At 36.0% G+C, this 25,635-nt stretch overlaps 1 protein-coding gene and 1 pseudogene across 1 annotated transcript; one reads left to right on the top strand and one right to left on the bottom strand.

Moving 5' to 3' along the window:
- Positions 1 to 9,349: 9,349 nt before the first annotated feature.
- LOC143613249 (uncharacterized) lies at positions 9,350 to 13,332 on the top strand. The gene is made up of 5 exons (XM_077087009.1): positions 9,350 to 9,491; positions 9,578 to 10,072; positions 10,189 to 10,320; positions 10,384 to 10,868; positions 12,683 to 13,332. Exons 1-5 carry the CDS (start codon positions 9,350 to 9,352, stop codon positions 13,325 to 13,327), a joined length of 1,899 nt encoding a protein of 632 aa, XP_076943124.1. The 3' UTR covers positions 13,328 to 13,332.
- Positions 13,333 to 17,035: 3,703 nt separating this feature from the next.
- On the bottom strand, positions 17,036 to 17,794 carry LOC143613248 (secreted RxLR effector protein 161 pseudogene; annotated as a pseudogene).
- Between the last annotated feature and the right edge of the window lie 7,841 nt (positions 17,795 to 25,635).

Below are 25,635 nucleotides of genomic sequence, written 5' to 3'. Positions count from 1 at the left end.
TCATACTTATCAAAATCCTTGTCATCTTTGATCATTACCGTGTGCATTTCCCACTTTGGTGGAAGTGCATCCAGAAGTTTTTCAACTTTCTTAATTTCATCCACCTTGATATCAAAATTGTCGAGTTCAGTCATGAGATGGTAGTAGCAAGTGAAGATGTCATCCAACGTCTCATTTTTCATGTACTTGAATACTGAAAACAAAGTTTTTAACAGTTTGGTCTTTGAGTGTCTTATGGAAAAATTTCCCTCATATCTACTCTCCAAGTATCCCACATATCTCTTGCGGTCTTGTATTTCTTAAAAGTATGGAGAATTTCTTGAGGCAGTGCCATAGTAATTACGGCTAGAGCCTTGCTTTCAGCTTCATACATCTCCTTTTCTTCTTCTTCCATCATAGTACTTCTTTAGCTGTTCCCTTCCTTCAAAAGTGGCTGTATGTGGTAGATAACCATCTTGAATGCAAAACCACATCTTGGCGTCTTTCCACTTAGTGTATTGTATAAACCTTTCTTTCCATTGTACAAAGTCAGTACCTCTCAATAACTTAGGTGCTATAGTAGTAGAACCTGACTCGACTTCCATTTTAACAAGATCAGATATATTTATAGACGTCATTTTTTTATGTTAATAGTTTTTTTTAAGTCCAACAGTGTTTAAGTCCAACATATAGTTAAGGAACTTCTCCTGTTTAACCAAAATGGTCAGGTTCACCTAGTCAGCAGTAAAAGTCAACTTCGCTGGGATTATGAGTTCGCCTAACTTGTAACTTCGCATGGTCTGTGAGAAACCCTAGCGAGAACTTCGCTGTGACGGCTAGAAAAATTACTTTTCAATTTTCAGCTGAGTTTTGAGTATAGGGTTTTGTGGGGGGGGGGTGTTTGGTGGGCGTATATAGGCTATGGAAAGAATATTTGGGTATTTTTTTAACGTGAAACTTGTGAAAAATCCCTTGTTCAAATCGTAACACTTGTGTGATACTCCCAAATAATTAAGAGCTTAATGTTCTGATACCAATTGTATGTCCCTTGAATGAATCACTACAGGAGATATCACATACTCAAAGGGTGCGGAAATCCCTAAGTGTTTGATTACAAGTGTTAGAATGATAAGAACAATAGATAATGAATAAACCAGATGATTGCTTTGTATTGAATAATAACACGGTATCTTCTAATACACTGCAAAGGTACTTCACAAGTTCTCTGTAAAATGGAATAAAAATCCTACAAACCCTAGGCCGGAGATATGTTTATATACCACATATCTTCGCCTATCACATGATAGGCGAAGTTATCACAACTTCGCTAAACCCTTAACTTCGCTTCTAACTAAACCGTTTACACAAAACATAAACTAAAACATATTATTTATTACAGACAAGACTAACAATAAACCAATGAATTACTGACATACCAAAATGCACCAACACAATAAAGAAATAAATAAAAGAACTTGAGACTGATGGGACGTCGACCCTTGAGGATCTACCAAAGGGAAAATGAGCCATAGACTCAAAGTGGGTGTATAAGTTAAAATACAAGCCAAACGTGGAGATAGAATGATACAAAGAAAAGTTTGTGGAAAAGGGTTTTACTCAAATGGAAGGAATTGACTTCCATGACACCTTTTCACCGGTTGCAAAACTTGTCACCGTTCTTACCCTGTTGGCAATAGCAGTAAAGAAGAACTGGATAATTCATCAGTTGGATGTCAATAATTCCTTTTTGTATGGTGACTTGGACGAAGAAATTTACATGAAGATCCCACAAGGTTTTAAGAAAGGTAAGGAAATAAAAGTTTGTAAGCTAAAGAAATCCCTCTATGGACTGAAACAGGCATCCATAGATCAGTGTGACAAGTTTACATATGCTTTGCACGAATTTGGCTTTGAACAATCTAAACCTGATCACTCACTTTATATATTTAAAACAATAAGTACATTTGTGGCAGCTCTTATTTATGTAGATGATGTTATCATAGTGGGTAACAATTCAAAGAAACTTGAAGAAATAACTAAGAGTTTTTCTAGATAGAAAATTCTGTATCAGTGACCTCGTTGTTCTGAAATATTTTCTAGGAATCGAAGTTGCATGGACAAAAGATGGCATTGTCCTCAGTCAAAGAAATTATGTGACAGACATTTTGAAAGATGGTGGTATGCTGGGTTGTAAACCAATTGCTTTTCCTATGGAGTAGAACACTAAACTTGGTAGGGAAGATGAAGAAGAGCCTATTAATGTTGGAAAGTATAGACGATTAGTGGGTCGGCTTCTCTATTTACATGCCACTAGACCCATCATTACTTATACTATCAATGTTCTTAGTGGGTTCGTTGCTGATCCTCGACAGATATGGAAGCAACTGTAAGAGTTCTCATATACTTGAAGTCCACTCCTGGTAAAGGTATTTTACTTTCAAAGAGTGGTAGGGTGAATCTCGTTGGGTATACCGATTCAGATTGGTTTGGGTGCTAATATATAAGACGATCACAAATCGGTTATGTTTTACTTCTAAGAGGGGCTCCTATTTCCTGGAAATCGAAAAGGCAATCCGTTATATCCAGGTTTTTGGCTGAGGCTGAATATCAGGCTATGGCATCGACAGTTAGTGAAATTTAATGGGGTCGATAGCTCTTGAAACATTTGCATGTCTACTAGACCAGCCCTACACAATTAATTTGTGATATATGATGTATCTGTCAAACACGTTGCATAGAATCCGGTTTTTCATGAGCGCACGAAACATGTTGAACTGGATTGCTACTTCGTCGAAGAATGCGTAGAGTCGAAGGACATTGAGCCGTTATACACTGATACTAAGGAATAAATTGCTTAATTATTTAAAAAAGCTCTTGGTGCTAGACAGTTGCGCTTTCTACTCAACAAGTTGGGCATTTATGATCTTCATGCTCCAACTTGCATGCGGAGGAGTATAGAAAGAGATAAATATTTGTGTTCTTTATCTCTTATTTATTTTGTATTTTTTCCTTGTTTAGTTTTACATATGTATTTATACCCTTTAGGTATTTTTAGTTTATAAGAGATCGAATGAAATAAAGAACCAACCAAATTCTTTACATTATTGTAGTCATTATTATTGACGTTTTATGGTTCGTAGTCGAGTTAGATTTAGGTTATCAATAACAGGAACATTAGGAACCCAATGGACCTTCCCCCTTACAAATAGGAGCATTTTCCTTACGGAAAAAGGGAGTGGTTGGATACAAGGGTTTGGGTGCATGGTTTCTACTTTCAAGTTTGGGAAACCGTTTAGACGGTGATATCATGATTTTTTTTCAAACTAGTAGCTTTACCATAAGAAAGTGGTTTTTGTGTCTGATAATAGTGTTAATGGGTTTCAGGTGTTCTTTTATTTGAGATGGAGGAACTGATATAATGGCACGTCAAGTAGGGATGAGCAAATTCGGTACCGGTACCGATTGGTACCGGTACCGAAATACCGATTTGGTGTCGTCAGTACTGAATCGGTACCAAAGTTTTGAGTTACGAGATCGGTACGGTACTGGTATTTCCTGAATTTTTTCCTTCAATACCGGTACCGAATCGCATATTTACCGGTACAAGATTTTGTGACTTTCGGGATCGGTATTTTCGGTACCGGTACGGTACCGAGCTCATCCCTAACGCCAAGTCAGCGGTGACGTGTAAGTTAGAGATGACTGGATTCTCCATCTAAGATGGCTGGATCCAAGATTCCTCCCTTGCATCACATGGCAACTTAACAAGAGATCCTCCATCTGAGATGGAGGGATTGAACTCTATATTTTCATTTTTAGCAAACTTACGTATAATAAAAAAGATATAAAATGTAATAGGGGAAACTTGAAAATGAATGAAATCCTCCATATGAGTTGGAGGGATTGAACTTCAAATTTTCAGTTTTGGCACACTCACGAGTGTGGTCTTGGTCACATAGCGTACGCACTTTTGTGAAGAACACAGACAAGAAGTTCTATAAAAGTAGCACGGTGTGAACTTTTAAGACAAACATATTTCTAAGTTTTTAATTGATGGCATACAGCCTTACACAATAATTCTTAATGACCATTTGCACTTGTGGTTAATATGTTGTTGTTCACAAATCCTAGACCGATCGCAACCCTGGACGTAGATTCTATTCATGTCCATGTTTTGTAAGAACCTTAATATCCTTGTCAATTCATTTGCCATTTTTTTTAATTTAATATATTTTACAGGGTCCCACACGTCAAAAATTTCTAGGTTGGATAGACCTTCCCATGCGCGATCGTGTTATAGCCATAATGCCTGGAATTTTGCGTTCTAAAAACAGGCTAGAATATGAAATTATCGTACTTCAAGCAAAGAACCGTTTGAAGAACATCATCATCTTTATTTTGTTACTATGTTTTGTTAAGTCTCTAGTGTAGGAGGGTATTAGTTTGATGTTTGTTTTAGTTTCAATAAACTCGTTTGTTTAAATCTTTATGTTTTATTGATTACAACTGAACAACAATGGTAAAAAAACTTGATTTTTGTGCTTTGATGACAATTGTAACACATTAAAAGATGAATATGCTCTCACGTAAGTAGCATGTGAAAACTAAAAGTAATAGTAAAAAGTTACATCTATTAGTCATCCTAACAATTACGTAAAAAGAAATTACTAAAACACAAATTACTTAACATAGATAAATAAAATAGAAAATACTTAAACAACAATTAATAAAAGATAAATAACCTACCTAAAATTTAGAATTACATATTAATCACGATAAAAGTTGATTAACTTAGCCACTATACTCGCCTTGCAACAAATATAGATCTCTCTTTTGAAAATCGATGTTCTTTCCTGTATTATTGTTGTGGCACTCATGTAAGAGAATCTAATCAGAATAAGAAGACCCGTTATATTAAATAGCGGGCCTACCATATTAGACAACAGATATTTCATCTTAGATAGTGGATCTACCATCTTATATAGTGGATTTGTAAGTCTGCCAAAACATGGAGGCTTTCAATCTTTTTCAAGTTGCTTCCCATGACATTTTATATTTTTTTTATTTTATGTAAATTTGCTAAAAATGAAAATATGGAGTTTAATCCTTCCATCTCAAATGGAGGGTTTCATTCATTTTCAAGTTGCCCCTATTCCATTTTATATCTTTTTTAATATGCGTAAGATTGCTAAAAATGAAAATATAGAGTTCAATCCCCTCCATCTTAGATGGAGGATCTCATGTCAAGCTGTCATGTGACGCAAGGGAGGAATCTTGGATCCAGACATCTCTAACTTACACGTCATCGCTGACTTGGAGTGCCATTAGATCAGTTCCTCCATCTCAGATAGAGAAACACTTAAAACCCATTAACACTCTTGTTAGACCACCTAGAACCCACTTTCTTTTGGTAAAAACTACTAGTTTGAAAAAAACATGATATCATCACATGTCTCTTCTTCTACTTATTTCTTTTATTCGGTTTTGTTTCATGCTTAGTTAGGTGTGATTTCCACTCACTAGAATCGTGAGATCGGAGAACCTTTTGTTAGATCCGGTTACACGGACCTACATATCGAACACATATAGTTGGGCAACCAAAAAGTCTCTTACGTCTTTGCCTAAAACTCAACCAAAAATATACATTTATATGGATCATTATAAATTTATATTCAACATATGCTTCCACTCCGCATTCACCAATTAAATCTCTTTGTTACATCATCATCTAACAAGTATGCTACGTCAGCCACCAAGCATATCTGAAAATTAATCAAATCGACAGCTAGGACGGACAGATGCACAACCTATAAACAATTGCATGCATATGCAATTATGCATTGAGTTGACATGGCGACACTCTCACGACAACCTTAATATTAGATTTGTTTACACGAAATCCATGTTTAAAATTAATTAGAAGGATACAAATCTATCATGAAAGAGATACAAATAAGAGAAGTGCAAGTTATGTATTAGTTTATAGAATAGTAATTGTTAATTTTGTTTTGCGAGTATATCGCAAGCTGGCGTATTCTTAGGGGAAAAAAAGTAATTTTAAAAATCCATTTGTAGTGCTCAGTCCTCACGACTTCCTACCTAACCAACAACGAAGTATTCTTAGGGGGAAAAAAGTAATTTTAAAAATCCATTTGTAGTGCTCAGTCCTCAGGACTTCCTACCAAACCTAACAACGAAGTATTCTTAGGGGAAAAAAGTAATTTTAAAAATCCATTTGTAGTGCTCAGTCCTCACGACTTCCTACCAAACCTAACAACGAAGTATTCTTAGGGGAAAAAAAAGTAATTTTAAAAATCCATTTGTAGTGCTCAGTCCTCACGACTTCCTACCAAACCTAACAACGAAGTATTCTTAGGGGAAAAAAAGTAATTTTAAAAATCCATTTGTAGTGCTCAGTCCTCACGACTTCCTACCAAACCTAACAACGAAGTATTCTTAGGGGAAAAAAAGTAATTTTAAAAATCCATTTGTAGTGCTCAGTCCTCACGACTTCCTACCTAACCTAACAACGAAGTATTCTTAGGGGAAAAAAAGTAATTTTAAAAATCCATTTGTAGTGCTCAGTCCTCACGACTTCCTACCAAACCTAACAACGAAGTCAGTTGACTTTGTTCAGTTTTCTCTATAAATAAAGGTACTAACTAATTTTCAGAAGTAGCTGTAAGTTTTCTCTATTGTATAGGTACGTATTAATTCGAGTGTTTGTTTTAGGCTCTTTAGTAGGGGCGTCTCAATCTTTTTACGGACGTAATAATATTTGGGCATTTTTAAATTTTCATAAGAAAATTTGTTTTCAATATCTGTGCTCCCGTATATACATATCTATATCAATACTATAGATAAAGCAAATGATAAAAACCTCTTAAAAATTAAAATTTTAATTGATAAAACATTTGGTGCTTTAGATACAAGCTTTGTTAAATGAAATTTTCATTTTCAATGGGCATACACGTCTTTTTACTCATTACTCTTAAGTAACATTTCATTTGTTTAAAAATAATTATAAAATTGGTCATTCTCAATCAACTTTTGTTAATTTACTAAATAGTTTCAAATTTACCCCTTCGTCAAAACCAGCCACCCCATGAGTTTTAAAAAATCATAATTTATTCACATGTTAATTTTTTTTAAATACACCTTAAAAATAAGTATTTTATTCTCTTTAATTTGAGTATAGTATTTTTATATTTTATAATTATAAGAAGTTAACATGTTACGTGATTACTAGTTATGACTGACAACATGTCGGATCGGGCGACCTCTGGTCATGTGTAAGACCGGATAAGGGTCAGAACGGGACGATACAAAAAGGGTTAATTTGGTTTGGATAGGGCATGTACGTGCTCGAGTCGAAAGGGGTCAAGTCATAATAGGTTTAGGTCAGAACATTGTTGGGTCGGAGCGGGATTCAGGTCAAAAAGAGTTGGTTTAAAAGATGATTAATTTGAAATTAACGTATATTTCAGTTTTGCATCTTGATTTTCACCACCGGTTACACGCGTTCGGACATCGGTTACGCTAATGACATTGTTTACACATACTGATGTCGATAAATGCATGTATGGTTTAGGTATTGTAGAAATCTGAATCGAGTTAGTTTTGGTTCATGTATGGTTCATAAGTAATAATAACCTTTTTATATTCAAGCATATGTAAATTGTACGAGTCTGATTATTCTTGATTTTTAACATGTGGCTCGTCCGTGGCAACTGGTATAGATGAAGCCCGCCCGCTTTCATAGAACAATATCATGGTTTTGGTGTAACCGAATAATAAACATTTTTTTATTCAAGAATTATTCTTTTTCTTTCCTCCCTATTTTTCAAGCATATGCAAAACATGCAACATCTCTAACTGCACATCCGATGGGTTTAACGTTTATCTTAAAGCATATATAGTTTGGTATGTGCTTTAATTGGATCTACGGGTTTTGATCACACCGAATTAGACCGAAAATAGGTTGCGTAACTATAAACGAAGACAAGAATAGTATAGCATGTTTGGTTTTTAGACTTTCAATATTATATGTTACACACAAGAATTTTGATGTCACGCTTGTAGCAAATCTTTCAATATTATATGTTACACACTAAGATTTAATTTGAGAACCAATTTGAGTTTTAAGAACTTAAAATAATTCAATGTAACCATTTTTTTTTAATTTATTTTACATATATGTAATGTGTTGCATGTAAGGAAAAAAAAGTTTTACAATACTTTTTTCCACACATAATTGACTCTTTGGATAGGTGTAACAAAAGTTTACATTACAACAATCATTACGCATCATTAAAAATATCTTTTTTCTCTCATACCTTATATTTTAATAATAATAATTCTTACCCAAATTTAATACCCATTTATTTGATTATGTGATTCATATTAGTTGTTATAGGGTTGTTAAAGGGAAAATTTTATAGACTTGCGATTAACATGCGATGCTATACGGAACAGATTGTTGGGCCATCAAGAAGACACACATGCGCAAGTTGGAGGTAGCAGAGATGAGGATGCTAAGGTGGATGTGTGGACACATAATGTTAGACCGAATAAGAAACGACGCTTTTCGGGAAAGACTGGGGGTGGCTACTATATCAGATAAGATAAGGGAATGCAGATTGAGATGGCATGGACATGTAAAAAGGAGACAGACAACGGCTCCCGTTAGATCAGTGGAAAGCCTTATTATAGATGGGAGGAGGGGTAGAGGTAGACCCAAATTGACTTGGGATGAGAGGATTGGGCGTGATTTGATAGAGTTGCACCTCTCTGAGGACATGGTTGAGGATATGAGTTCTTGAAGACGTAGAATTAAGGTTAAAAACCTTTGGAATGACGGGCTATTATTATTACTATCCCTTTTGCTATTGCTATTGCTATTGTGGTGGGTGTTGTGGTTGTTGTTAGTATTACTATCGTTCTTACTATTAATTCTACTTTTAGAATTATTATTTTCTACTTATTATTATTTACTAAATTCTACCGTGTGTTGTGTTTTTAGTTTACCTATAGTGAAATGTTGAATTAAACAGACTAATATCATAGTACTGAAGTTGATTGTGTGTGTATATATATATATATATTATCTGTATATCTATTTACTTTTGAGTTGGAGGTCTCGCCGGAAGTAACTTCTTTATCTTTAGGGATAGAGGTAAGGTATGCCTACATCCCACACTCCCTAGACCCTACTTATGATAGTCTAGGCTATTTGGTGGGAAATACCGGATATGTTTGATTTGATTTGATTCATATTAGTTGTTAAAGTTTTTACAACCCTCTTTTGAGCCACCATTACTATTTATATTCATGTGATTTTACAGGCAATAAAGTTTAGCTAGCAATAGAGATGGATCCATTGACTGGAAAAGAAATAGCCAGAGATCATCTAAGCTTAGAAGAAATCGACGGGAGGAGTCAGAGAAGCATTGAGACGGAGAATTTAACTGAAATTCCTTATACCCAAAATGACTCTCTTCCATATCTATTTGGTAATATATCTACTTCTAGCATATTATATGTGTTCATGACTATCAAAGGTAGTAAACAACAATATTATTTCACTATTAATTTGAAGGAAATAGAGTAGACTACTCAAACTTGGTTGTTCCATTATATGAGGCATCCATTATTGGTGATTGGGAAACCGCAAATAGTATACTCAACAAACGCCGAGATTTGATAAGTGTTGGTCTCAGTAGGAATCTTGGAACAGCACTTCATGTGGCAGTGACAGCAGAAGAGACCAAGATTACCTTAAATTTTGTGAAGAATCTAGTAAATATGATGACGGTGGAGGAGTTGGAAATTCAAAACAAATATTGGAATACTGCCTTTTGGATAGCATCTGCAGGAGGAAACACGAAAATGGCTATGATTATGATGGAAAAAAATCGCAGACTCCCGGACATCCGTGGTACTGCATATTTACCACTGACCATCGCTGCTATTACGGGGACAAACAACATAGTGAAGTATTTATACGAGAAATCTCAGAGGATGAGAGGTGATCATTGGACAAATGATGATAGGAATTTGACACTCCTGCATTGTGTGGAGCGTGATTTCTTTGGTAAGTAATTTTTGTGTTAATTATTTTGCACATGATCACAACAGTTTCACTTAAAATGGAGTAATGATTCGAACCCTAAGTTGAATACTAAAGTGATTGTCAAATATCTTCTATAGATGTTGCACTCCAAATTTTGGAGGACCATCCTAAACTTGCTGGTAATATGTCTATTCTTGAAATTTTATCTCGGAAGCCTGATGCAATTAATGAAGTAGAGAAGAATTTGTTCACGAGAATCAAAGAAGCATGTAAGTATTCGTAATATATATAGATAGATAGATAGACGTCTCTTATATGGTAGTTAGTTTCAGCTTTCAGGTTTTTTCGTAGTAAAGTACATCCTAATGCTGAAGATGATAATGATGCGCTGAAATTACTAAAAATCATTTGGGGACATGCTACCCAAACAATGAGCTTCGATGAAATTGAGGATATGCTCGATAGGCCTCCTACTTTCGCTGCTAATGAATCAATAATAGAATCTTCAAGAATATTACTTGTTGCTGCAAAAACAGGCAACACCAGATTTATAGTTGAGTTGCTGAGAAGCTACCCTGATCTTATGCTGTTTGAAAGTGAGGATGGGCTCACTTTATTTCATGTAGCGGTTATGCATCGTCATCAAGGTATCTATAACTTATTGTATGAGATAGGCGGGTCGAATAACGATATATGCCTGTCTATAGACAAGTCAGGCAACAATATGCTTCATTTAGTTGGGAAGAGTTCAAAGGAGATGGCAGCTAAGACATCTGGGGCATCTTTGCTAATGCAACGAGAATTACTGTGGTTCAAGGTATAGCTTTTAATATCCCTATACTTTCTAAGTAATTGCTTACTCTATAAATTAAGTACTCGATTAACTTGAGGCGGCTCGAAGTAATTTGTTAGAGCACAGCTCTACTCATTTATCACTTATTAAGACTGTCCACTATGGAGGGGCCAGTGCCACATCACAATCACATTATCGTCACGTAGGTTTGTTGTCTCTCTCCATAATATCCCGTTGTGGTTTGTTGCCCCCTTTTGCACCATTATAATCTCCCCCCTTATCGCCCCGTTGAAGCCCACAGCGAAGGGTCTAAGTATTTATTCTTTTATTTAGATATATTTTAATTATATAATAATTTTTATATAACACAATATATATTTTATTAAATTGTTTTATTATAATTTTGCATATAATGGTAGGGGAGGGTTATAGTAAAAAAAAGTAGTTTCCTAGGAAGACTAAGAATAAATCATAGCCATTTGATCATGTTAATCAACATTATAACCGACATAGTTTCCTAGAATTACTCTTTCACCATTATAACCGATATAGTTTCCTAGAATTATTTTTTTATCATAGGTTTTAATGCTAAATGTCAAAAATCTATTGGTTCTTACCATTCTTAGAAACTCTTTATTCTTATTTGAACCATTTTCTATAATGGTAAATATTATATTAATATATATTTAATGAATTAACAAAAATTGTATAAATAATTTTCCGGTTTAGCCTTGCTATCATAGAAAATATCGACATTTGAAGCTTGGGCACGAGCATGTTTGAGCTCAACTCAATTTGATCTTTTAACGACTCGATCTGAAGTAGCTCACAAGTGGCTCGGCTCATTTACGTCTTGTGTATGTCACTCCAGCTATACCCTAAAAGAGCTATCTGGAAATGTGACAATGGCGATCCATTGCATTAAAAATAGCTATTATCTAATTAGTATATTTAAGAAGTTTAGTGTCACAATATAGTGTAAATCTGTTTTAGTAATAGTTTAATGCTTTGAAAATAATGATGCATTTAGCTGAATGGTTATTGTGTAAACCTTGGTAGATGTGGGTGGATTTGATTTTTCCCAAGTTCGAGGGTCTCTCCTACCTTTGGATTTTTTATTTTAGATATTTTAGTATGTGTGATTACTTTTGTCTTTCAAGTTTCAACATTTGATAGCGGTTGATGAAAATGGTCATGAATTGGGAAGAAGACCTTTTTTTTATTCTATGGTTATTAATTTGGGGAAGGATAATGTTTTGGTTATGGTATCCTAACGAATGTGACAAAAACCAACAAAATTCGCATAAACTCATCATGTTTTGTTTTAGTTCCAGTAACATGACGACAACCAACCGAATTTTCGTAGACCGACCAGCTCAACGCAAGGGATCAATAGTTGGGTTTTTCCAACTTTCGAGTTTTACTGACTAACGCTGCCCCAATGGTCCACCTCGATTTTTCTAATTTTTTTTGTTTTATTTATGGTTTTAGTTCCGGCACAATGCACGTAACCGAAACCGATCAAATTCGCGTCGACTTACATACTCAATGCTTGGGTTTTACCACCGCCCATGGTTTACCAACCTGCCCAACACAATGCGCCGGGCAACACACTAGTTTATGTATAGTTTAATTGTTGTAGTGCTATGTAGTGTTAAAGTACACAAACAAGTTACTTTGTCTTTACTTATTAGTTTAACCTTTCAGAATTTTCACCTAGCTAGGGGAATTACTGCATGTATTAGTGATATTAATTGTCCATGAAGCACACATTTATCTTAAATCTAACTCGTTTGAATTAATAAAAATTATAATAGTTATGTATGTGAATGTTGTAGGAAGTTGAGAAGATGATGCCACCTTATATGAGGGAAGCGAGGAACCACGATGGTCAAACACCATACGAGTTATTCTCCAAAGAAAATGAAGATCTCCTTTCTAGAGGATTGAAATGGATGAAAGACTGTATGGTCGTTGCCACCCTTATCGTCACCATTGCGTTTGCTGTTGCTTTTACGGTTCCAGGTGGCTACAACCAAGAGTTTGGTATCCCTGTTTTCATTCATGATCGTACCTTCTTAGTGTTTGTTATCGCAGACGCCATTTCTTTGTTCTCTTCCTCAACCTCACTCTTAGTGTTCTTGTCTATCCTCACATCTCCTCATGATCAACGTGATTTCATGTATTCATTACCTAGAAAGTTGATGATAGGCGTCCTAACACTTTTCATCTCCGTAGCAGCAATGATGGTGACTTTTAGTGTTAGTTTCTTTGTGCTATACGACAATAGGTTGAAATGGGTACCGGTCCTTATTGCTTTATTTGCTTCAATACCGGTCATTGTGTTTGCAGTAATGCAATTTCCTCTTATGGTGGATATGTTTCGCTCTATGTATGATTCTCATTATCTATTTAAGCCCAAGAAACATATCCTTTACACTACAAAAGTAAGGTTACATTCTATTAAGATGCTCTATGTATGATTCTCAATATCACTATTAAGATGCTCTATGTATGATTCTCAATATCACTATTAAGATACGCGTTGATGTACCCTTTGATTAGTTTATATGCATTTGTAACTCGCTCTATGTATGATTCTCTATATCACTATTAAGATGCACGTTGATGTACCCTTTGATTAGTTTTATATGCATTTGTTTTATTAAGTCATGTATTATTGATCTTTTTGTCTTTGAATACCACATGCTCACTAAGATTCTCTATCTTTGCTTCTAAACGATTTTTTTATGGTTCCCATGATGATCAGTTAACAACTTGGTTCAATAAATATGTCAAATAAAATTAATCCAATTAAGTAATATATGCGCAGAGAAATAAAACGAGTAATAGACACTTTAACGAACCCGACAGCATCTGGTTACAAAACGCATACGAGCATGGTAATAACAAACAATTATTGTTTAACTACTGATGAGATAAATATATATTCGATTAATGAGTAACCGGTTCTAACTCTAAAATAGACATGTACTGTGATCAATTTATGTTTTAAGGTTTTTTTTTTTGTGTATTGAATTAAGTTATAAAAAATCATATAATCTAATAAATAGAAAAAATGATAAGAACACTCCCATTAGTAAACCTTGATTGAGTTGTTTCACTATTTAAATATAAAATTAAAAAAATAAAAACAATGAAAATGAAGCAAACGAATCGTTAGCGCAAATTAGATTGCAAACCATTCTCAATCACTTTCGATACCACATGTCAACAAGTGTATGGTTTTCTTTTTAATTTCTCTTTCTTTTTTTTTTCAAACTAATTAATTTTAACTCTAATACTGATTTTTTTCTAACAACTTTTAATAGTTAAGTTTTTAAAAAAAAATTAAAAACACAGTCTTAGTGTAATATTTTTATGAACATACGGGTATAAATTTTATGAAAAACAGAGTTTGTTAATTAAAAAACTATTTTTTTAATATAAATAAATATTAATCAGTAGTATTTTAAATGAATATAATTTTTTTAAATGTTTTTAAATAATTTTTTTTTAATTTTAAAAATAACATTATTTTTTTTATATTTCTAGTCACTTTTAATAAAAGAAAACAACAATATTTATATTTACTTTTTAAAAAAATAATGAAGGTTGTGTAGCTAATATGTGTGAAAATTTTGGTTTAATTGAAGTAAGTAAAAGAAAGAAAATTTAGTTTTATAATAAAGATTAAATTTAGTTCGATTGTGAATGGGAATTTTCTAAGTGAAATTAAGTAAAGGTAAACAATAAGCTATTGTCAGGGACTTTTATATATATATTTTTTTTGGAAAAAAAAAAAAACAAATGCCACAAAGTAAACCTTAAAAAGCCCGATAACTAAAAAAGAAATAAGGCATCCACGTTCGACACTCAACATTGTCATCTTTCTTCCATAACGTTCAAATACCACATGCTATCTTCTTTCTTCTATCTTTCTTTCATTACCCATCGAATTTTGAAATTAAATAAGGGTCGGTGTCAAAATTTCACAGGATTCAGTCAGGATTTTAAAACTATAATAGTATTAATTATTATTTTTTTCATAGGGGACAACTGACCCCGTACCATAAAAGTAGGTCTGCCCCTGCGCTATGGATACAAACGAGCCAAGCTGCTCGCAACTCACAAGCTACTCAAACTATGGTCTAAAAACATGGGTCACATTGCGACTACTGGCCCACAGTTCTATATAATCCGAAGAAGCCCAATTCTCAGCTGATGATCACATTCGGTCCAAGTCAGAATACAAAGACATTTATACATTATTATTCTATCCTTATTAATCCAATCATCCTACATGCTACATAATCAATGTTCCAAACCTTCATATTTATGCCTGGAAGTTCAAACCTCTAATCAAAAAAATACTAAATCAATGAAAATCATTATAAAACACTTTAAAAGGAAGAATATGTAAAATGTTATTCTGCAAATGAGACTTCACATTCCCAAACAACACAAAAGTTTTCTGAACTTGGTTTTCATTTTTTGGTTGGCAACGCACACACAACAAAATTCTGTTGTATTTGCCGGCGGCTGTGACTGTTACGGGCCGTTGATGGGAATGTTGATGTTGCACCGGTTTGAAGGGAATGTTGATGTTGCACGAACAGCTTTGGAGAATAAGCTGGATACTTGATTCACATTCGGGGTGATGAGAATTGGGACACAAACATCTCAACACAAACGAATGTTGGGCCAGAATGTTGTTCTACCAGGAGAATAACTTGCAAGCTGCTCATGATCGGCTCACATAAAGCTTAACTCAACCTTAGCTTAAACGAGCTAGAGCCCGAGCCCATGCCTAAAAATAAACTTTTTACTAAACAAAACCAAGTTCGAGCTTCACTTATTGAACTCGAACCGGCTTGTGAGCCTAAACGAGCCTATAATTTATGTAATTTTCATTTTATATTTGTCTAAATATTAGTATATTTATAAATTTATAATTTTGATAAAAGTACTTAAATAATTATATAATACATATTATGTTATATGAAAATTTATAACTATAAAGTTTAAATAAAAAGCTATAAATCGATTAATAAAATAATAAAAGGTGAGCTTGAGTTTGAAAAAAAACACTCTCAAGCCAAGCTCGAGCTTTAGAAATAGAGCTTGAAACAAGTCGAGCTTTAGCTCTAGTTCTCCGTAAGTGAAATGAGCTAAGCTCAAGGTCAAGCTCGGTCTTGGATCAGTTCGTTAACACCCCTAGAAAGAAGGAAACCGGATTTGGCTCGTATGGAAACGCCATGTGCATGGGGAAGGACCAGACCTCTTTTAGTTTATGCGAGAAGGGTGTTAATCAAGCGGATGATCAATTAAAAAAGATGGATGTGGGTGGTAGGAGCGATTAAGTGGTTGTTTGGCAGCTTCTTAATGATTCCATTAAGAGGCTAGAATGTGTTTAGTTAACTAAACATACACATCTTAATGGTTAATGGGGGTGTTTTAATGGGTAGTTCTTAGAAACATGTTCACTAATTCAGAGCGAAGAAAAAAATCCAAGGTCTTTTTCAACGGTGGATTCATGATTTATAGAATTACTTAAAATGTCGAATATCAAAAGCCATTATGTTAGTTAATTCTTAATGTATCTCTCAAGCTGAAATACGATTTTCTATTAGATTTGCAGACCCAAAAACTGAAACGTTGCTTGTATTACAAGTAGAGCATCCACAACGCTCTTAAATGGATGTCTTTAGTGTAGGTCCCAAATGACCGGATCTAACACACGAACGGATTTAGCACTTGATAAACGTTCGAGACAGGTGTGGTAAATCAAACGACCGAACATAAATAGTATAAAGATAAAATAAAGGAACGATCTCATTGTCGGTTAAATATTTGATACATTAAGCAAGAACCGACCCCACCCAAGGTGAGCTCCCCTTGGGTGGGTGATTTACACCTTGGAAAACACACAAGAACTAACTACAAAGTCCCTATTTATAGCTAAACATTAACATTCTAGAAGATCTCCTCTGTTGAAGCTAAACGCATGCACCGAATAAAATAAATGGTTCGGAATGTTTTTGTATCTTATTTCACACAGTAATTGATGAGTACAATGATGATTATATATATTGACTCTTAACAAATATCAAGGCTAATAATAGGGAATGCTATGGAAATAAAATAAGGAAAAGATACTGTCAAAGCTTGATTTTCGACTTTACTCCCCCTCAAGTTGGAGCATGAAGGTTACAAATGCCCAATTTGACAAGTAGTAGTTGTAATTGTCGAGAGCCCAATGCCTTGGTAAATAAATCAGCGACTTGCATCTTCGTGTCAGTGTATAGTGGTTCAATCTCTTTTGACTCAACTCGTTCTCTAACTAAGTAGCAATCCATTTCCACATGTTTCGTACATTCATGGTAAACCGGGTTGTTGGCAATGTGTTTGACTGCTAAGTTATCACAAAGCAATTGTGTTGGACAATTTTGTTGAACTCCCAAATCTTTTAAAAGCCACCTTAACCACAAGATTTCACTCACGGTAGTTGCCATGGCACGATATTCAGCTTCTGCAGAGGAACGTGAAACCACCGACTGTTTCTTCGACTTCCATGATATTGGTGCTCCATCGAGAAGCAACAAGTATCCAGTTCTGGATCTTCTAGCTTCAGGACAGCCGAGCCTGTCGGAGTTGGTGTAGGCTGTCAGGTTAGTTCCACCGCCTTTAGAGAGCAAGATACCTTGTCCCGGTGTGGATTTTAGGTATCGTAGAACTCTAATTGCAGCATCCCAATGGTTTTGTCGAGGATCAGAAACAAATTGGCTTAGTATATTGACTGAGTAAGTGATGTCAGGCCTCGTTGCTTGAAGGTATAGGATCCTACCTACGAGTCTTTGATATTGGCTAGCATTGACTCGTGTTTCTTCATCACCTTGTCCAAGCTTTGTGTTTTGTTCCGTTGGAAAGGCACTTGGTCTAGATCCCATCATCCCGCTATCTTCCAAGATGTCTAACACATACTTTCTTTGACTAAGAACCAAGCCTTTTCAAGTTCGGGTGACTTCGATTCCTAAGAAGTACTTAAGCGCTCCTAGGTCTTTGATGCTAAACTTGCTATTAAGAAACATCTTAGTTACGTTAATCCTTCTCGAGTCATTTCCGACGATGATAACATCATCTACGTAGATGAGGGCTGCCACGCATGAGTTTTCGGACCTGGATATGAAAAGGGAATGATCTGCACGTGATTGAATGAACCCAATTTCGAGTAGATCTTTAGTGAATTTTTGGTACCAATTCCTCGATGCTTGTTTTAGCCCATAGAGTGATTTTCTAAGCCTGCAAACCTTGTTCTCTTTCCCTTTTTCAAACCCTTGTGGAATTTTCATATAGACCTCTTCATGTAGATCGCCATGAAGAAAAGCGTTGTTCACATCAAGTTGATGGATTATCCAATCCCGTTTTACCGCGACTGCCAAAAGGGTTCAAACCGTTACCAATTTGGCTACAGGGGCGAAAGTGTCATGATAATCAACGCCCTCCATCTGTGTGAAACCCTTTGCGACTAGCCTCACCTTGTACCTTTCGATCTCACCATTTGGTTTATATTTTATTTTATAGACCCATTTTGAGTTTATGGCCCGCTTTCCCTTTGGTAAATCTTCAAGTGTCTAAATGTTGTTTGCCTCAAGGGCTTGTATTTATTTCTTCATTGCCTCTATCCACTTCTCATCCTGAATAGCATGTTTAAAATTCTTGGGCTCATCATTAGAACTGATGGTCACTAAGAAAGCTTTGTGTGTGTAAGTTAAATTTTTATAAGAAATGAAGTTGGCTATGGGATGTACCGTTGAGGACTCTTGATTGGTAGCGGGTGATGCTTGGTCTATGGATGGTGGGAGCTCGACTTCATAGTCATTAAGATGTGCTGGGCGTGATCTGTTTCTTCTTTCCATTAGAGGTTGTATGGGCTCATTATTTTCATTTGTGGTCTCTATGGGTGTTGGTGACATGTGTATAGGAGGTGGTTCAACACCTACTATTTGCTCTTCATGGGTGATGTCACCTTGCATGGGTGGGGGTTCCCCATGCAAAGTTTCATGATGGTCCACATTGATTGGTGGGTTCTCCTCACTTGGATTTTGCCCATGCAAAGCTTCCATATGTTCTGTCACGGTTGTTTCTTGGTTCTGGGAAGATTTTGATCATGCACTTTACTTGTATCTTCATAATACCATGGTGGAAAATTCGAAAATTCCCCGTTCATTTACTTCACCCTGGATCTTTGATGTGCCAAATGAGAAGACAGTCTCGACGAATTTTACGTCCCTGGACACCATTATTTTGTGATTTTCTATATCATAAATCTTGTACCCTTTTGTTCCCCGTGGGTAACCCAAAAATATCCCGGGTCTACCCCTCACCTCAAATTTATCTCCGCCGGTCTCGGTGCTACGATAGTAAGCAAGACAACCAAACACCTTCAAATGTTCATAGTCAGGCTTTTGGTTGCAAACTATTTCGTACGGGCTTTGTTGTCTATGGCCTTGGAAGGGAGACGATTTATGATGTGTGAGGTTGTGAGGATGCACTCACCCCAAAAACTAGAAGGTAGTTTTGCCTCAAACTTTAAGGCTCTTGCGGTTTCTAACAAGTGACGATGTTTGCGCTCAACAACACCATTTTGTTGTGGTATATGTGCGCATGTTGTTTCTAACAAGATTCCTTGTTCGGTGTAGAACCCCATCATTCGGTTTGAGGTGAAATCACCCCCATTATCACACCGAATTATCTTCACGTTCTTATCATATTTGTCTTGATCATTTTGTGAAAACTAATTAAACAATCACCCGCCTCATATTTGTGTTTCAAAAAAAAACAAACAGATCGACTATAATCGTCAACAATAGTTAGGAAATAGCTTGCACGAGTGAGTGACGGTGTTCTATATCTTCCCCAAATATCATAATATAATAGTTCATCATAATATAATAGTTCAAAACAATCATGCGTTTTAATAGAACTAGTAGGAAAAGGCAATCTTGTGAATTTAGCTTTAACACAAGAATCACAAAGCACACCTTTGTTTTAAAGGGAATATTCTGAATGAAATCCAAACGTGAAAGTTTGTTCTGTGAAATATGTCCAAGTCGCTTGTGCCATACATCACATGTAACCGCCAACGCTTTTCTCTTGCTCCCGACCATTTCCATCCAATAGAGCCCTTGTTTACACTTGCCCGCTCCAATTAATTTTCTCGATCGCAAATGCTGCATGACACAAAATTCTAGAAAAAAAGTTATGGCACTTTGTAGGTCGTTTGCCAAACGACTGATAGACAGGAGGCTACAAGTAAAATTTGGTACATATAAGACATATTCTATTGTTGTTCCATTAGGTAAGGTACAAGTCCCCTTTCCTTCAACGGGTATAACAGCACCGTTAGGAATGGTTACTGGCATCTCATGTGAAGCCCGAATGTTATTATTAAACCAATCGAATCTATGGGTTGTATGTTCGGACAACCCAAGTCAATAACCCATTTGTTACCTTGATCGAGTTTCCCTGCCATGTTTGTGGTTGGAGGGGTACCCTCTTTTCCCGGTGAACCTTTAGGTAATAACAAGTTTAAAAATTATTGATATTGTTCAATATTTAAACCTGGTAAAGGACTTTGTTCACTTTTAATGATGGTAGCCTCAATTCTTCCCTTCTCGGTCTTTCTTTTGCCCGGCCACCACTCCAGGTACCCTATTCGTTTGAAACAGCTGTCACGGCTATGGCCGTCTTTACCGCAGAAGTCAAAGTGTTTTACTTGATCATTCAAAGGCCGCTTGTTCTTTAATATTGTTTTGGAGTCGGATGTTTCTGCTCCCTTGCCATTGCCGCTGACCATGGTGAAAGGTTTGCTGGTTTTTGATAAGGGTTTTGTTTGAGCGGATCTCCCGCTCTGATACCATAAAATAAATGGTTCAGAATGTTTTTGTATCTTATTTCAAACAGTAAATTGATGAGTACAATGATGATTATATATATTGACTGCTAACAAATATCAAGGCTAATAATAGGGAATGCTATGGAAATAAAATAAGGAAACGATACGGTCAAAGCTTGATATTCTCCTTTACCGCTTTGGTTCGTGTCCGGTTTTCTCGCCGACATATAATGGGTTTCGTAATTTGATATCGCAAGTCACAAATATTGGCCTTACAATCACCCCCTTGACTTATGATATCAAAACTTTGTCGAATCCCTGTCTTGCATTTTCACAAATCAACCCGACAAACCGGAGCTTCTTCAATCACCCACTCAAGGTATGATCCACCTAATTTATTCATGAAGGAGTTCTTGTTTCTTTATCCATCTCGGATCTTTAAGCAATATAGGTTAAGACGAGCTCAACGAAATACCGGAGACAACGATCAAATGGCAAAGCTTATTATTTCCCTTTTAAGCACCTTGAACAATTATATGGAAATAATACGCTTTGAACACGGTCCACCATTGACGAAAAACCTGAACATTTTTGACTTTCTTCAGTTTGGTCTTGGCCCAAAAACTATTCCACATAATCAGCCAAAAGCGAATTAAATTGTTCAAAACGAACCAGCCCAAAATGAATAAACATAAGAAGTATGTCGGCCCAATAACCCATCATAAATAAATCAGGCTAAGAAAAAGATGGCAACCCATCTACAATTAACAGGCCCAAAAATAATTAAGAAGAACCTGGTCTAGGCCCAATTCCATTTCACAGCTCGCCCAACATGTAGAAGTCCAATGTGAGTTTCTTGCCATAAACAGAAAGTCACAAACCCTAGCAGATACTTAACCAGCCGCCAACATTACCACCGATGGCGACCACCGAAAAACCTGTCGGAGCTCCCGTACCCACCGGAAACCCTTTTCCGGCTACCATAGCCTCCATCTCTCTCACCTCCTCCGCCATACCTACCTTCGCCGCCACCAGCGCCGTAACTATCACCACCGCTGGCCACATCCAACATCACCAAGGTCACCAAGATGGCCGGAAAACCGAATTCCGGTGACTAGCCATGCTCCGCTGCCATCACTCCAGTCCCAGCCACTTTCACCCCAGCCACAGCCACTCCTACCGCCATTATAACCACCGCCGCCACCTCTTCTTCTTTTCTTCCACATGTCGGCCGGAAAAAACGCAGCAACCACCACTACCGCCAGCAGTTACCGGCAAAACCCCTCGGTCACATCTTTATCCAACAATTGCCACGATCAGAAATAACCGACGCTCACACACATCAGAGTTCGATTTTTACATCTTCATCCTCGGAATCGTCGCCGGGAAGGACTGTAGGGTCGCCGGATTTTCGGCGTATGGCGGAACGGTTCCCAAAACACCCGGATCTGGCACTTGTAGATCCCGAACATCCGGATCTACTAGGAGAAGCTTCAAACACGCTTATTTCCCACTTTATTTCCAACTTTATTTTCAAGATCTTCAAACTTTATTTCAAACTTCAACGGGTCTTTAATGTCTCGGTTCGGGTAATCGGGGAAATAGAACCCGAATATCAAGAGCAAAGTTGAATCATAAGATTCGACCCGCTCTGATACCACTTGTAGGTCTCAAACGACCGGATCTAACGCGTGAACGGATTTTGCACTTGATAAACGTTCGAGACGGGTGTGGTAAATCAAGCGACTGAACATAAATAGTATAAAGATAAAATAAAGGAACGATCTCGTTGTTGGTTAAATATTTGATACATTAAGAACCGACCCCACCCAAGATGAGCTCCCCTTGGGTGCGTGATTTACACCTTGGAAAACACACACAAGAACTAACTACAAAGTCCCTATTTATAGCTAAACATTAACATTCTAGAAGATCTCCTTCGTTGAAGCTAAACGCATGCACCGAAGGTCTCGTTTCGTGTCTGGTTTTCTCGCCGATATAAATTATTAACTTGACCGTAAATATATAATGGGTTTCGTAATTTGATATCGCAAGTCACAAATATTGGCCTTACATTTAGGAAAATCCCAACCAACCAAAAGTGTAAGTGCCGGCATGCCGCATTGTGAAGGTCGTCTGGATATGGGTCGTCCGAAACTACAGACCACTAGTTGACGACCAGGGAATAGTAGTACTTGTTGGCATTGGAGAAGACTTGTCGGTCACCGGGGAAGACTTGTAAACCACCGAAGAAGACTTGTTAGTAACTTGTCAAATTCCTTGGTAAACCATCGTTAATGCAGTCATCGTAAACCCTCAGGGTGTGTTCGTTTCACAGAGTTCGTGGAAATTCAAGGGAATTTGGAATTTAAATACCACGACATGGCGTGTTCGTTTCGTTGGAAGTGGAATCTTAACTCCATTTTGGTGTGCTCGGTTGACAAAATATTGGAATTGGAATTCAATTCCTTCAAATTCCTTTAAATAAAGGAATTCCAAATCCTTCCATCACGTGAAGGAATTAAAGTAAATTCGTTGGAGTCTTCAATCGGTCGACTGACATGGTCGTGTTTGAGTTGACATTTCGGGCATGTTCGCATTCAGGTCGACGCTCCGAGGTGTAGCGCTTTCAGGTCAGTGCTCCGGATCGAGTCGTGTTCGGGTCAACGCCCCGGGTCGGTTCGCATTTGATTTGTCGCCCCACGTCTGTTCGTGTTCGGTTTGACGCCAAGGTCAGTTTGCGTTCGATTTAACCAGACCTGGCCCACTGACTTCCTGGGACGTTTCTATCCAACCAAGTCTACTAACAACCCGGACCGTTTCGACCCGTCCCGGTTTTGGTTTTTTTGTTTCGTTCTAGTCATTTTTCTCTGTTTCGTTTGGTTTCGAAAATTAGTTCGTTTTGGTTGGTTTTTTCTGGTTTCGTTTCCGTTCAGTTTTGATGTTTTTGCATCGTTTTAGTCCGGTTTTTCGGTTTCTTTTGATTTTTTACTTCGTTTTGGATGGTTTCATTTTGGTTTGGTTATGATATTTTTGTCTAGGTAAGAGTACCTAGCCCGACCAAAACGAAACAAATGAAAAACTAAAAGAATCAAAATCGAAACCGACGAAAACCAAACAGAAAAACCAAAGCCAAACGGAAATGAAACCGAAAAAACTGACCCAAAAGACAAAAAAACAAACCAACCAAAGTGAAATCGAATCGAGTAAACCGACCAAAACGAAATGAAAAAATAAACCCGAACGGAATCGAAACGAAAAAAAACGATATAAATGAACCAAAAAAAGCGAAACGGGCCGAACCCTAAAAAACTGACCAAAAGAAGCAGAAAACGAACTCGAACCAAACGAAAACCAAATAACCGACCTAAACGAACCAAAAAAAAAACGAAACCGAGCTAGAACAAAACCAAAAAAACTTAGCAATTGAAGCAAAAAACGAACTCGAACCGAAATGAAACCGAAAAAAATCCATCAATCAATCAATCAATCAATCGTACCCAGTATTTCCCACAAGTAGGCTAAGCTATCAGTAAGTAGGTTCTGTGGAGGGTGGGATGTAGACAAACCTTACCTCTATCCTTAAGGATAGAGAGATTGCTTCCGTTGAGACCCCCAACTCGAAAGTAAATAGATTTACAGATTTAGGGGAAGTATAGAATGAAAACCCATTTGAGTTGTGAAAACCCGTGAAAACCCTATGTAACATCGTTTTTTTTTACACGTGTAATATATGTTGTTACATTTAATACAAAAGATCAAAAAACTAAAAAAAAATGTTTTGCTATTTTTTTACAATTTTTTTCTAATTTTTATATATGTTTTCAGAAGAAAGAAAAAATCATACTTACTTTTACATTTTTTATTAACTTTAATTGTAGACCACAAGATTTACTCTTTAATTAAAACATGTGGTTGAGAATAGGTTTCTAGAGTTTTCACAACTTAAGTAGATTTTTATTTTAACATAACCATATAGATTATATATATATACATATATAGATATATATAAGAGAGGGATATTTTGAGAACTATGTTGAGTGTTAAGAACTTAAGAACTTCAATTCTAGGCCACACATTTAATTAAATGGATTGGAATATGTGGTTGAGATTAAATCCGGCAAAAAAGTCAAAGTAAGAGAGAGAATAAATATGTAAGTGGTTACACTAACTTTTACGTCCGTTACACATGTGTAAAAAGTCGACTCGGTGCGTAAAAAATTGTATAATTTGTTTACGTGTACGTAACTTACATATATTACGCATGTGTAAAAAAAATTCGAAAAAAAAAAATCGTTACACTAAATTCTTTCGAGTTCTTAAAACTCAAATGGGTTCTTAATTGAAATCTCCCCTATATATATTATTTATATATATATATATATATATATATAGGATCAGGATTATGTGAGAACTTCGTGGGAATTGAGAATTATGAGAACCATTTTGAACCACAAAAAAACCCAAAAATAAAAAAAAAATCATAAACCCAAAGTTCTTATTTATCACCCCGGTTTCTAAAAAAAACCGTAAAAAAAATTTTTGGTTTAGCTAAATTATACATATATGTATAATATGTACATATATATACACAGATTTTTTTTCCTATATACATATGTATATTTTAAGGTAAATAATAATGTACATGTGTATACATGACGTAACTAGAGATTAAATGAAAGTATACATATGTGAATATGTATAATACCAATTAAAAAGAAAAAAAATCGGTTTTTTTATTATACGTATATGTATAATATGTACACACATGTTTTTTCCTATACACATATGTATAATTTAAGGTAAATAATAATGTACATATGTGTACATTACGTAACTAGAGATTAAATGAAAGCATACACATGTGTATAGGTATCATACGAATTAAAAAGA

This window comes from Bidens hawaiensis, unplaced genomic scaffold (genome assembly GCF_021521415.1).
Source record: "Bidens hawaiensis isolate Kalapana, Puna unplaced genomic scaffold, B.hawaiensis_p1.1 tig00036887_1, whole genome shotgun sequence".
Classification (NCBI taxonomy): Eukaryota; Viridiplantae; Streptophyta; class Magnoliopsida; order Asterales; family Asteraceae; genus Bidens; species Bidens hawaiensis.
The sequence above is the reverse complement of the archived record's forward strand: the minus strand, read 5'-3'. Positions and strand labels throughout refer to the sequence as shown.